The sequence below is a fragment of the Anser brachyrhynchus genome (assembly GCF_964034855.1).
Source record: "Anser brachyrhynchus genome assembly, chromosome: 3".
Classification (NCBI taxonomy): domain Eukaryota; kingdom Metazoa; phylum Chordata; class Aves; order Anseriformes; family Anatidae; genus Anser; species Anser brachyrhynchus.
Window position 1 is genome coordinate 41234200 of NC_137696.1, and position 15125 is coordinate 41249324.

General features: G+C 44.6%; 1 protein-coding gene across 2 annotated transcripts in view; it reads left to right on the forward strand.

The window, feature by feature from the left end:
- Positions 1-13751, forward strand: part of SRD5A2 (steroid 5 alpha-reductase 2) — a 28529-nt gene extending 14778 nt beyond the window's left edge. Inside the window, exons 2-5 of one of the 2 annotated variants that reach the window (XM_080586589.1) lie at positions 7914-7980; positions 10680-10781; positions 11698-11848; positions 12429-13751. In XM_080586589.1, the coding sequence (XP_080442715.1) occupies positions 7914-7980; positions 10680-10781; positions 11698-11848; positions 12429-12495 (387 nt within the window). In that variant the 3' untranslated portion in view covers positions 12496-13751. Of the gene's footprint in view, positions 1-7816; positions 7981-10679; positions 10782-11697; positions 11849-12428 lie in introns of both variants that reach the window. The other variant, XM_080586590.1, reaches the window with a different exon arrangement.
- Positions 13752-15125: the final 1374 nt, after the last annotated feature.

Consider the following 15125-nt stretch of genomic DNA (forward strand, 5'->3'; position numbering starts at 1 on the left):
CAAATACTAGAGTTTGGCTTTTTAGGCAAAAGGTCCATCATGCTGTACATTGTGGACTCCAGTACTTTGCTGTGCGGTCTTTGTGGGCAAACTGTGGGTCTGTGTGGGATGGTCTTGATTCCAGCAGGGATCTGTACACAGGAAATCATTCCTTTGCTTTATTAGCTTCACTTCACCTTCTTTGGCTATTAAAGAGCAAAATATTTTGAAAACAAATCCCAGTCTTTCCAGTGAATTTGTCCAGTTTGGCAGAAGAGATAGGTAGAGACAGCTGGTTCTAGGATCTTGCTCCAGTTACTTTTGGACATCCAATCCATTTTTCCCAATTTTTAGTCCAGCTTTCTTTCAGATCCTTTCTGCAAAAAGGAAGACATCATAAAAATTTGCTTAGCTAAGAGCAAATATAAATAAAATAATATTTTGTAATTAAGGGTATTTGAAACCAATTTGGAATTTCTACTCCAAAATGGAAACCTGTGAGAAACAAATATATCAATATAAATGCGTACTGATTGTAGCTTGCTGATGGACTGTGACTTGCTGGCACAGCTTGCTAATGCACCAAGCCCAAGAATTTTGTTCTTGGTTTCCCTTTAGAAAATGCATAATAATTGAAGTGTGGCACTTGTTACCTGCTAAAGCCAGTAGAAAAGATCACAATGATTCAATGCTTTTCACGATTCAATGCCTTTTCTAAACAGTGAAAAGGAAGAATTCTCCTTTGTTGGTTCTGACTGGGTGCTGGTAATCACTGGGAGATACCAGATTTTTCCAGTGACAGCTTCAGAAATAATGGCAGAATAACAAGAGGAGCAAGGAAGTAATTCATACACAGACTTGCAAAATGCTTTTGAAACCTGGCTGCTGTTGTAATGAATTTAGAAAAGCAGAAATGTGTTCCTTGGAGTCAAGCCTACACAGTCCTTCCTTACTGATTAAAAACAAATACCCATTATTAGGTCCTGTTCTTTTCCTTCTTCTTTTTCTTTCTTTCTTTTCTTTTTTTTTTTTTTTCCAGCCACTTGTAGTTTGTTAAGTGTTGCACATCTAATCATTCCTGCATGCAATGATGTGAAGAGGACTCTGTTTCATCTCTACACTGTATATGTCCTTCTTACTTTTCTAACCATATAGCATGCCTAAAATTTGTAACAATTAATCGGGTGCTCCCAACTAGTACTAGATTGTCATGACTGACTGACTTTAGGTGTTTACAGTGTTGAAATTGAACATTACATAGCTCACATTCCTCAGATTTATCTGAGGAAAAAATCTCAATGCATCATTTTTTTAGCAATGATTGATAGTAGTGTAGAAGCAGCATTTTATTCTTAGCCATTCACATTGGATATACATGCTTCTGCAAGTCATTGTAGATCTTTTCCTAAAATCCCACTTTATTCAAATGCAATTGTAAGCAGCTGAGCTTTTCTGATTCAGCACCAAGAATTCAACCTGAAGTCTGTATTAAACTGTAGGCAAGAAGTCAAGCACAGTTGCTGATTCCCTTTGACTGTCAACCTTTTATGGAGCTGGCTTCTGCAAGTGCTGCCACCCATGGTGTCAGCCTTCTTGGGATAGTGAGTATCGCTCTGGAGCTTTGCTCATAAATGCCAGTGTTAAGCAATTGCTTTTCTATTCTAGGGAGTTAACTCTATCGTTTTTAACTCACTCAGTTTTTGTGTGATTTTCTCAGATGAGACGTGAAACACTGTGAAACCCTCAAGTTACCACACTGGCTTAGAGCAGAGGTCTGTCCCACTCAGTGCCCTGTCTTGGTAAAAGTCTTTCAGAAGAAAGTGCATTAAATGATGGTGTGGTCGGTCACCCAGGGAAGATGCTACCCTCTGTCTCTCTGAATTGGAATATGATTTATCCACTGACATAGAAAAATGAATATGCATTCCAAAGCCTTAGACTTTTTCTCCTCTTTATTAAAGGACCTGCCTGTGTCTGTAACCTGTGGTTATCCCCCTTCTTCCAGTCCTACTGAGCTCTTTACTTCTTTTTTTTTTGTGTGTACAATGTTAGTATGTATATATTGATTGCATTTGAACTTGCTTGCTTTCAGTATCATGAGAACTTCTGCACACAGATATTCAGCTCCACCAAATAGATTATTTTCTATTATTTCTGATATTTTTTATCTCCAATATATCTTCTCATTTTAATCTTCAGTCCAAATTCAGCAGATCCAATGGTCCAGTATAGGAATCTCTTCCAGGCCTCTTCTTATTTTGCCACTCCGAATCCTTCTCCATTTCTGCTGTCTTTCACTCAGTCAGTGTTGCCCAGACTTTCCATGTTCCATTGCCCTTTTTCTCAAGAACTCCTGAAACCTAAGCATGGTGCCATCTCTGTCTCAGGGTTTCCTCAGTCCTTCTCCCATCCCTCGAACAGATGTGTGCCTGTGCCTTTTCCCCAGGAAAGATGAGTGCTCCTGCCAGATGCCTTCATACAGTCCTGAACATGCTCCTAAGAGACTGCAAAGAAAGAGTGTCCCTACGAACAGGCTTCAGGTTGGATGAGTTTTCTAAGTGGGCCACAAATGACCCAACAACTGTAGATTGAGCAATTTTTTTTTAGACAGAATACTCAGCAACAAACCCAAGGTGACAGGTCTACGATTGTTTTTTTGCAGCTGGACTGTAAGCTTGTCAGTATTGCGTATATCTTTCTTGTTCCTTAAGTTATAGCGACCAAAACTTTGTCCAAAGATCTTTGGAGGAACGTGGAAGTAGGATGTTTTGCATGTGGTTTTGAAAGGAGAGCTAATTCCAGCTTTGTGTTAGTCATAGCTATCTGTTAATCTGCATGACTGAAGTAAAAAGGGAGCTCTTGCTCCCATCACAATCACTGGACAATGATTTGTCCAGCCTGGAGAAAAGAAGACTGAGAGGGGATCTCATCAATGTGTATAAATACCTGAGGTGTGGGAGACAGAGGGATTTGGCCAACCTCTTTTCAGTGGTTTGTGGGGACAGAACAAGGGGTAATGGCCACAAGATAGAGCACAGGAAGTTCCGCACCAACATACGAAAGAACTTCTTCACAGTGAGGGTGACGGAGCACTGGGACAGGCTGCCCAGGGAGGCTGTGGAGTCTCCTTCTCTGGAGATATTCAAGGCCCGTCTGGACGCCTACCTGGGCAGCCTGCTCTAAGGAACCTGCTTTGGCAGGGAGGTTGGACCCGATGATCTTTCGAGGTCCCTTCCAACCCCTTCAATTCTGTGATTCTGTGTGATTTAAGATGAGCCTACAGAACTGGGCCTTGGACCAGCAAGTGATTACAGCTCTCTGATGGTCCCAAACACTTGCAACAATGCAGGAAGGGTCAAGGAAGAAGAGGTGCCCTGCAGCTGGCGGTCACCCAGGGCCACACACAGCCTCCGCAGGCAGCTGCAGCTAGACCTCAGCTCCTGACTTTACAGCCTTCCGAACATCAGGAGATGATGTGCAACTGCAGTACTGCAGTCAGGAGATCTGACGTCTGTCCTGGACCTACAGCAGGTATTGCCAGAGGCTCAGCAGCCCAGCAGGCATTCCTGCGTGCCAGCATTGTTGGTGTACATGTCGCCTGGGTCATAGCCAGAACTGATTCTCGAGGCTGCGCCAGAGCTTGTCTCACTGCACACACCTCCTTGACAAAAGGGACGTGGTCCACCCTGTGCCATACAACTGGCTCCTAATAACCTGCATGCTTTCATTGCTTAAATATTCCTGTCTTATTGACCTTTTGGGGCTATTGCAAAGTCCATGGGAATGAGGAGGAAGTGCAAAGCAGCTTAGAGTGAGATGTATGAGGAGAGAAATAGAGAGATGAGGAAGGAAGCTCTACTGTTGTTTGTGATGCCAGGGTATCTGTAGACAGCACAATGCGGGAGGGTTAAAATCCTTCTGTTTCACTTTTGAAAGTATTTGTCCTTTTGAACTGATAGCAAGATTGCCTACTGCTTGAAACTGACATTTTAACTGTTACATTTGTTTAAATCCTATTTGGAATAACTGAAAAAAATAGAATTGGCACATGAAAATGAGCTACCAGATTGTGTCCTGGTGTTGACTGTACATGCAGAATAGACTCAGCAGTCTTCTGCAAGTATTCAGTGAGAATCAGTATAATACAACTCAAAAATAGTAAAAGTTAAAAATTGACTCAGAGAGCAATCCACAAATAATTTATGGGATTGGTCTCAAAAAGAGAAAGTATGTGCCTATTTTTAGCACAGACCCTTCAGCAGCAGATGTTTTTGCAACGTGTCCTTTGACATCCAGAAGTCTCCAGAATAATTAGAGGCTTTCTGCAGGGCATCACAGATAGCCCAGGTAGAAGACATCCATCTTCGTGGATGTCTTCAGCCTTCACCCAAGTGGTCAGATATGCCAAGGGCATCAGCAGCTCCCCACCAACATGGTCAAGTGACCATCTATAGCAAAAACTCCTATGTTGCTAGTTGTCCGTGCAAATAAAATAGCATTGAGGTCACAGAATCACAGAGGTTGGAGGGAACCTCTGGAGATCATTGTGTCCACCCCCCCTGCTAAAAGCAGGTTCCCTACAGTAGGTTGAGCAGGAAAGCGTCCAGACAGGTATTGAATCTCTCCAGAGAAAGAGACTCCACAACCTCTCTGGGCAGCCTGTTCCAGTGCCCCGTCACCCTCAGTGTAAAGAAGTTCTTACACATGTTTGTGTGGAACTTCTTGTGTTCCTGCTTTTGGCCATTGCCTCTTGTCCTATCAGTGCACACCCCTGAAAAGAGCCTGGCCCCATCCATTTGCCTCCTGCACTTTACGAATGTATAAACATTGGTCAGATCACCTCTCTGTCTTCTCTTCTCCCGGCTGAACAGTGTATCTTGGGGCTTAACGCAGTTGCCCCAGGTATAAAATAGCTCATGCGCACTGGAAACACCCCTGGTTTCTAGACTGAAAAGCACGAGCTGCTGCTGCCTGAACTACTGCACCTGGGCCCTGGAGAAGAAAAGACAGCAGCAGCATAAATGCCTCCAGTTAACACACTGTTGGAGGAGGTCTGAGAACCCACTCTTACTGGATTATGGTAACATTGGTGAAAAGATTTCCACCTTCCAAGGAAAGAAGAAGAAACCTCTGGTTTCCCCCAGTTTTAGTTGGAACCTCCATAGTTTTCAAGGGAGCTGGACTAATACCTGTGAGATGAAATTTGATGCAATGTCAAGTCATTTTCTGTTTGAAACCTGTTCTTCTGGAAAATAAACGATGGAAAAGGAGATGAATAATTTATTATTCATTCATTTAAAAGGAAGCTGTTGGCAATGGTTTAGTCAGATGCAGTGCCTTCGGCCAGTAAAGATAATAAAGGACTAAAGGATTAGTCATCAATATTGCACTGAAAGATAAAGGTCAAATTTGTCATAGGTCTAAATACAAAAGGCCATTTTTTGATCTGTTGTTCTAAAATGGTGGCTTCTGATCCTCTTTTGATTTGCACACTGCAAAATAATTTCAGCAGAGATGCAGACTCTTCCATGTACTATTTAATCCTATTAACTGTCCTCATTTTATCTCAGTTGCCTTTTCAAAACCCATCAGGAATAGTTTGTGCACCCTCAGGTAGCTGTGTGGCACAAGCTGACAAGCCCTGTGTTAAAACAAAGGCTTCTGGCACTGTTCAGACACAGGGAACTGAGTCTGGCCTCTGGATTAACTGAAGCAGATTTCCTCAGAGAAGTTGCTCCACAACACAGATTATTGGATGAAATCCTGTGTTGAATTTTCAGAAATCACTATGAGTCAGGATTTCACTGATGCCAGGATTTATCCCCTCAACAACAACAACAAAAACTGGCACCTCCTGGCTCCCCTGAGGTTGTGCTTACACCGTGCACGGAGCTTCCTTCTGTCCTGCATCCACGGCACCCATGGTAGGTAGCTCCACGTCTGAGTTTTGCCCTCCCGTTACTGCTGGATGAACCATCTTGTGAGCACCTGTAGCCTTCGTACTGCCACAGCACGTTCAGGCAGTGCCGTGGCAAGCATCAGCTTCACCAGGAGCTGAGACGAGGAACAGGAGCTAGGGTGGGAACTTCTGTCCGTACCAGCTAGAGAAATTAGGAGAGTCTCGAGCATACCTGTTTTTGACAAAGGGTCTCACTCCAATCTGCTGTGTAAATTCCCCTCCTAAACCCATGTTTCTGTACAATTTGCTTTCTCCAAGTCTCCACTTAGGAGTGTCCCACTTCTCATAGCTGCTCGGGTCCAGTTTGCCAGTATTATTTCAACAGGCAGGTCTGATTGCTAAAGCTGGCCTCACCTACTCCAGCACCTCATTCCTGAAGGACAAAAGCAATAGCTGGTAACAGTACTCCAAAGAGCATTCCTTTCCATGCTTTAGTAAGTGTGACTCGTGATACCACTGCCTGAAAAATATTTTCTGTACCTCTTAGCTTTCACTGTATTTAGAAATATTTAGTACTTCGGCATCATAGCTGTCTTAATTGCCAGCAATTTGGCTTATCTTGCTCTGGAAAGCAGTGAATACATTAACATGTTGTTGCTTGTACTCGGCTTACTCACTTTTAGACATGCTTAATAAGATTCAAGCTAGATTTATAGTGTTATGACATTTTATGCCTCAGCTTGCTGAAGCTGATATTGGCAACCCAGGCTGTGGATTGCTTACCACTAGAGCTTATATACTGCGATAATAAGCACCATCCAAAGCCTGAGAGGCCAAAAGAAAGACGTGAAGAGTGTAGATTTTATCATGTACAGAACTTAATTGGACAGGTAAGAAAATACTTAACAGTCCTGAATATAACGTCTCCACTTCACTCTCCCTAAAATGATATGGATTGCGTACAGGTCAAGAGGGGTATGCCCTCCTCAGGTGGAGAATGTGTGACAACCAGAACCACACAATCACAAACTATTTGCTCCTACAAATGTTTATGCTAGCATTAGCACAGCTTTTGTCTAAGGAAGCTTTGGTTGCTGGAACTGCGTGAAAATCTTGGCTTTTAGCGTATTAAACTGAAGTTTTTAGCTCTTCTTATTTTAGAGAAGAGTATGAAAGCATGGAGGAGAGGCAGAGACCAGGGCAAAGTGGCTCTCCCATGCAGCCAACAACATCACTCTGCCTCTAGGTCGAAGTGTCCGAGCAGAGCAGGACAGAGCTGCGGTGTGTCGGAGATGAGCGGAGATCCAAGAGTGGAGCAGGAGAAGCTGGGAAAGGCGATTACACCTCAGGTTACATACCACAGGGGATGGGAGAACCAGAGGGGTCTTGACGTTGCCTTCAACTCCACACCCCCCCCATGAGCTAAATCCCTCAGGGGTCATTCCTGGTGGTGGGATCAGGAATGTCTTCTCCACAAGGAAGCTCCTCCAGAGTGCTTGTGGCTCATCTGGGAGACTTTGAACATCAGTGTGCCCGTGTGCTTCCACTGCTTCCTTTGCTCAGCCCTCTGCAGTACGGCAGCAAAGGGCAGGCAAGGTGTCAGTATGAAAGTGCTGTTTGTGTTTTGATTTCCTCGTGTTACCAACAAGGGAGAATGAAGGCAGAGAGATATTCTTGAAGCCACAGTGACTCTGGATGAGACTTCTAGCTTCCCACCCTGTGCTCAGTCCCGAGGGACCAGAAAAATGTGGGTATCGGCAGTATTTCTTGTTCCCATTTGTTGTTGGTCTTATTTTGTTACAGTTGTTTCCCAACATTTAATCTTTACTGGCTTTTTTATATTTTGTGTTTTGTTAAAGTTTTTCTTCCTACAGCAAAGAAATTGCAAATACAATGTTATCATGTAATGTGCTGACTTTGTTTTCTTATCTACCTTAGGACATTTATTTACCCCTTCTTCACTAGAGGCAGACCTTTCCCACTGCAATTGCTTTTCTTTGGCACGTTATTCTGTATCTATAATGGCTTCCTCCAGGGGTACTACCTGATTTACTGCGCTGAATATCCAAACGATTGGTGCACTGACATCAGATTTACATCAGGTAATTACAGCTGCAGGATTCCCAAGATGTAATCTCCAAGCAATTTGTCAGCATTTTGAATTACGTCCTAATCTTCACAGAACATGTGAGTCAAATCAGTTGTGATGGAAATCAGCATAAAACCTGCCTGCTGGCCCAGATAAAACAACTGAATGTGCAGTGACATTTTTTTGCTAGGCAGCCACCTCTGAAGGCAGGATGAAGATGGAGGGTCTTAGAGCACAGCCTCAAATCTCCAGCCTTGTTTTACTGATGCCACCCAAGAGCCTCCTGCTGCTGCGGGCTGCGGATATGCTGCCTCAGACCTCAGCTGAGCAGGGATGTGCCCCTGCTTGGCCAGAAATGTCCACCAGACAGTGGCGAGAGTATGCAAAGGCAAGCTGTGGCTTTCTCTCCCTGCCAGGGTGGTTTGCACTTGATGCAACCATTCTGACTGACAGAGGGCAAAGCCCCAGCATAAATGAGGCTTTAGAGACAAAGGGCTCTTTTTTCTCCTGTAGGGCACATGGTAAGATTAGAGATCATGCACAGTCTGTTTGTATGTTAATAAGGTTCCTTTCTGTTCGGTAACTTAAGACCAGCTGAATTTCGCCCTGTCAAAACCCTCAGAGAATGACTGAGCAAGAGCAGCTAGGTGGCATTACACATTTGGTGCTGCACCGAAGATGATTTTTAAATGCACACTTTGAAATGAAAATCAACATGGAGATCAGAGGAAATGTTTTGGATATGATAAGTACAAAGTAACCAAGGTACTTTCCGTACACTGTTTCAGGCAGTGGATGAAAGTTCAGTCTTGTGTCACAGCATCACGTTAAAAATCATGGATGTTGTTTAGCAACAGCTTCCATATCTACCAAAGTAAATGCCACACTGCCTAATTTGCATAATAAATTAAAAATATATTTAATGAGGGGAAAAAAAAGCGAAAACATGATTAGCAGTACTTAAAATCTCAAATAAAAACTGATGTATTCTTCCTGTGCAGATTCTTCCCAACTTTCTGCTGCTCCTGGAAGTGTTGAGGTTTTACCAGTACTTAGTCTTTTTGCTATGCTTCTTAGCACCCACCACCTCCATTTCATTCCTGTCAGACATGGTTTTCTCAGTGTCTAATGTGGCATGAAATGTAGGGCATGTCACCTGCAGAGTTCCTCAATCAGATGCCTCTAGTTTTTCAGCTAAATGGAGTCTGATCAATGAATCATGCCGTCCAGAAGCTGTCAGCAGCCTTCAGCGAGTGAGCGACTGCTCCGTGTACATGCCCACAGCTCTGTCCAAACGGCCTCGCTGCCAGTGGACTGAGCTGCCCTGGGATGTAGGTTCCCTTCCCTGCTCCGGTGGCATGCTGGATAAATTTGTGTTCACTGGGATCCTCTTTCCCCAGCTGTAAAATGAGAATAATGAAACTTGCCTACAGCTCTGCAGTAACGTGCACGGCTGTGGCAGGCTGCCATCAGCGTGGATGTGGTATAGAGCCTGCTAGCAGGCTATCTGCTCTTCTTTTTCACTTTTCACTGCTAAAAGAGACGCCTCAGAAAGAAAAAGAGCAAGCAGCAGCTGACAAGTCAGGAGAAAGTACAAGAGGGGTCTTTTAGACTGGCAGGCAGAGGACCCTTTTTTGCCTCACGCTAACCTTTCTGGCTACCTCAGCCACCTGTCCCTCAGCAACCCAAAATAAGCCTCTTCCTCAGGTCCTTTGCCTACTTCCTTAACTTTCTGTTCAGTTGCTGCCAGTATCCTGTCAGTTATCACAGTTTCTCTCCAGCACCTGCTTCTCTCTGATCCTTTCTATCCCTGGCCTCCTCCTTCTCCCAGCCCCCCCAGCCCATCCCAGTACTTGGCCACTTGATGTCCCCGGGGACTGTCAATACGTAGGTGCTGCTCAGCCAGGGCGAGACTGAGCTGAATGACTGATCTTCCAGATCATTAATGTCTGTACTTGTGGGACTCGATAAGGTCAACCATACAGCAGCTGAAAATTGGCAGCAGACTATCCTCACATCTGCTGCTCCAGCTGGTAGCACGTGGTAGCACCAAGCTCTGCTCTCCGCCTGAGGATGGGACATACAGACACACCACAGCACGACGGCAAAAAGCCTGAGGAGCAATCGCAGTGCCCACAAACCCATGTGCAGGGATGCTTCTTGACTTTTTAGCCTTTCTTCTTCTAATAGCTTCTTGAAAGCTATCTTCTTCATGTCCTTCTTGAAAATGGAGCCTTGACCTGCCCTCTGGTTTTGGAACGTGCACACATCTCCGATGCACACACCATTTGCCCTTCCCCTCGATGTTCACTGACTATGCTGCTCAGTGACTGTGGCCACCAGGAAAGTTCAACTTTTTCTCACAGCACCTGAAAGTGCTCTGGTCGGACTGACAGAACAGTCTGCTCAGGATGGTCATTTTTCTGTGCATAATTGCTCTCCACACTGAAGTTATCCGGTGTAGGGGATCCCACAGCTGACACGGAGATACACGGTTATTTTGTCATCCATCATTCATACTTCCCCAGTTCAGTAGCTTTTTCAGTAGCAGCACATTTTTGACTTGAAAAAGAATCCACCCACATCATGTTAGGGCTCACGTCTGTGTGCTCCAAAGATAAACCTCACAAATGTGCTTGAATTCCTTGGGTAGGGATAATGGGACAGACCAGAAGCTGCCTTTCTAACCCATTTCTCATTTCTCTTTCTTAGGCCTTCTCTTATTTCTGCTGGGGATGGGAATCAACATTCACAGTGACCTCCTGCTGCGCCAGCTGAGGAAACCTGGGGAAGTTACTTACAAGATTCCTCAAGGTATGTTTTTGTCATTAGGGAAAGTAGTGCAGCAGGACAGATGATGTTTTCAGGTTGAATTTGTGGCAAAACCAAATAAAAGCATAAATGCCAGTATCGCTCAGGCACTTGCTGCAGATGCTCCCTGAGCAGCAGGGACGAGCATGAGCTGGCTGCAGACAGTCGGCAGGAAGCAACAAGAGTGTCTGCAAACACGGCCTGTGAGGAGAGGTTGTAGGAAATAGGCTGGATAATTTAAAGAAGATTGAAGTGGGACATAATAAGAGTTTTTAGCCTTGTAAAAGGCAGCTGCAAAGAAGGAAATCTTCTGGTCCAGGAAGAAGAAGCAGTGGACTTCTTACATTGCAAAAGGAAGATTAAAAATGTAAACTTCAGGGAAAAAAGTCAGAGCTATGAACCAGGAAATGCCTGGCTCTGTAGAGAAACATGGACAGCGATCCAGGAGGTCCTGCTTTTGGAGTTGACTCCTGCTGGCTTGCTGTGGATGCTGGTATCTCTCCCCCCCGCTCCATTTCTTGCCTCCGATACTGACCTGCCCCTTGTAAATATTTTGATTAGCAAGACTGAGATCCAGATTTTGCATTCCCTAAAGGTAGTGGAGTTGCAAAATATTTTTAGGGCCAGAAAAGAATTCAATAAATGTTAATAATTATAATTTAGATAATTCTAATAATGGGCTTTCTTAAGCCCTTCTCCAAATGGAAATAAATGATTGTGAAATGCCGGAAACCTCTGGTTTAGAATTGCCTCTGATAAGACCTTCCTTGTACTTTGACATGGCTCCACTGGCTTCAGGGAAGTCATTTTAGGTTTCTGTTATGGGTTCTGAATAAGGACGGTAGAGTATTGGTTGCTGACTTCATGGGAAGGAACTTCCCAGGAGGGTAAAAACCACATATTTTGTCTTTTAATGCAGGGGGGCTGTTCACCTATGTTTCTGGAGCCAACTACTTTGGAGAAATTGTGGAGTGGTTTGGTTTTGCCATCGCAACCTGGTCCCTACCAGCCTTCGCCTTTGCCTTTTTTACTCTTTGCTGCATTGGGCCACGTGCTTATCACCATCACAGGTATCAAAACCCATACTGCTTCCTACAGTGTGCTGCAGCTTGCTCTTGGAATGCACTTTGCAAAATGCCAGGGAGGGGCAAAGGAGCAGGGCCAGAATTCAAGATAAAATCCAAATTTAATGCGATGTAGAAGAAGCGTATTGGCCTGTTCACGGCTAGGTGAAAGTACAGCAGTGTGCTAGAAAACCTGTGGAGTCAAATGGGCCTGACAGTCATTTAATGTAGCACGAGTTGCATCGCTGCTTCCCCTGCATTAAGGCACCTTGTCACCAGGCCTGGTAACGTGAACCTTTCCTGAAGGTTCCTTGCACTCTCTGCAATATTTTGGAGTAGACATGCTCCTGTGCTCTGAATTCCTAAGGTTTCTACTTTACGTCTGCTACAACCTTAGCATTATTATCGGCTTTCACTTAATTAAATAACCAAATATAAATATTTTGGGAATATTCTTTTGCAGAGTAACACAGAGAGATTGCAAAGCAGTTTGGAGATGTTATAAGGTTCCTCAGCTGAGCTGTATTGAAACTGTCCACTTTTCTTGCATGTATGCAGTTTCACTCTCTTGCTTGTTTTCTTTCAGGTACTATCTCAAGACATTTACGGACTATCCAAAATCAAGGAAAGCCTTGATTCCTTTTGTTTTTTAATGATTGAAATATGGACACTGTGTTCTGTTTTTATAGGGCTTTTTTTTTTTTTTCCTAGTATTAAAGTTAGGTCTGATTATCAATAATTGTACAAATGGTAACCTGGGGATGTAAGAGGCAAGCAGGTCATTTGGAACTGAAGTTCTTGTTTTAATTATGGGAGAAACTGCAGGTAGCTGTGGGCATAGGGACTTCCCAAGCAACGCACTTGCTTTTCTGTGGATTTCTACTTGTGGAAAACGGGCATGACTCCACTGAAATCAGAGAGAAAGCACTGGCCAAAAGCTGATGAAGAAAAGTAGAAAGTAAGCCCATGACTTCAGGTGAAAGTCCTCAGCAGCCACCCCAATCTGCAGCCCTTCCAGAGCTGCTTCTTCCTGCCCCCATGCCATGGCGCATGCGCCCTCGTGCTGCCAGCACTGCCCTCGGTGTTCCCACACTTTACACTGGAGCAGGGGTCTCCTTTGTCAAGAAAATAACTCAGCCCATTACTTTTGCATCTAAAAGCGAGGTTAGCTCCCGGAGCCGCAACGCAACAAGAGGACACCTGTGCCAGCACAAGGCTGGAGCAGGGTGCCGTGGCACAGAGGCACCGTGAAATATGTGGAGATGCAAGCACCTTAAGCTGGCACTCACAAGCATGTCTGTGTTACTTCCTTAAGCAATGCCCTCCTCACCGCCAGATGATTAATCTTTAGCCACCAGGAGTTTGTTTTTTTTTAAATGTACTTTGTTAAAGCTGTTGCAGCTACGTTAGGACTTTTGTTTCCCCTTTGGCAAATCCAGAGGCCTTTTCAGAATAAAAACTTCGTCCACTCAAAACCACTCAATTTTTATTCATAAAAATAACTTGAGATGGTGATGTGTGACAAAAAAAATACAACAAATAAAAAGCTCTGGGTTGAAGAAAATGTTCTCTGACACTGGCAGTACATTTTGTCTAAGAGGAACATTTTCAGATACTCCTATTAGGAAATGATACAGAGATATTATTGAATTTCCACAAAGACACAGTATGTCTTTTCATAATTTCAGAATATAGTTAGGAATTTTCCAAAAAATGTCAATAGGAACAGATGTCCCAGAGGATGCTGATAGTTTAGTTACTCTTTAAAGCATAAAATCCTGCTAAGAATTATGCTGGGTAGCTGGAAAGAAAAAGACCAGACCACACATACTAAACGTATTACATACTGCTGGAGTAACCTGATTGACTGTATGATTTTCTCCAAAACACAATAAAATTTATGTAAAACACAGAGCTGTGCTAGTCTGTGATTTATTGTTTACAGAAACAAGTCTCTGACATTGCTTATACAGTCTGCTCACGTTGGGTTCCTTCTTCTGGGCAAACCCTCCCTGCTTTGCTAATATTGTCCTCATTGCCCCATCCCTGGAGGTGCTCAAGGCCGGGCTGGATGGGGCTTTGGGCAGCCTGGTCTGGTGGGAGGTGTCCCTGCCCATGGCAGGGGGGTGGAACCAGGTGGTCTTTAGGGTCCCTTCCAACCCAAACCGTTCTGTGGTTCTGTGATTACTGTGGATTAGTGGCCAGCAGAGGCTGGGCCCCACTGCACTGATCCCTGTACAGCACAGAGCATAGACAGACCCTCTGCCAAAGAGCTGTGCAGGCAAAGGTGAGGGCAGGATGAAATAACACACAAGCAGAACTGTTGTGGCTATGAATTTCACATCAGCACCACAAACGTATTTTCCTTTTGTTTCCTTGTTTAAACCTGCTGTGTGGAAACGCATGGGGAAGGAGACTGTAGCCCTGAGGCTCTTGTGCCAGCTTTGGTGTCTGGTTGGCTCCTCCTTGCACTTTTTCTTTCCCCTAAACCTCAAAGTGGTGAGAGAGTAAAAGGGCTGTGGGTGCCAGTTCCCTAACTGCTGTCTCCTCCATCTATTTTTGAGTTTGGAGATTGAGTAGTGAGAGTTTGGAGATTGAGTAGCGATCAAGCTTTGCCTCACTTTTTGAACCAGAACAGTGTTTCATGCGGACTCCTTCATCCCTCTTACCTACCCCTCCTCTTAGAACACGATTATTCCCTGAATTTATTTGCTCTTGCTGTGCTCCATCACTCTAAAATGTCTTCACCCACACCCTGCTGGGTTCCTGTCACTCTGGTCCAGAGTGGACCTAGTCAGCCTAGGTTTAACTTCACTCTGCTACTCTACCTACACGAGCTTGTCCCATCCATACCTAAGGAAGGCCGATAAAAGGGCCATTTTCTCAACAGGATTTAAGTATTTCCACCAGTTGGATCGTTACTACTGGCACTGCTGGCCCCAGGCCCAGACACCCACTGGGGCGGGAGGGCTGGCAATGGTCCACAATGGGAGCTGGCCCACCAGTGGCCATCTGCAGGCTGGGGGCCCCATGAGCCGGGCACCCCGTGGCATTTTTGGAGAGTGGGAGTGATGCGTGTGTGCTTTAAACCACTCACAAGCAATGGTTGATGTTAGTAGTGATAGAGAGGAGGGACGGGCTGCCCCCACATGGAGCTCCCCAGTGGGGCTGGTGGGAGGCACAGTGCTCCCCATACATTTCTTTCATCCCATATTTTTTATAAGGAATAATACATTCGGCTCGTCTCCAGGAGAAAACCGTGGACATTTTCATATTCCCCTGC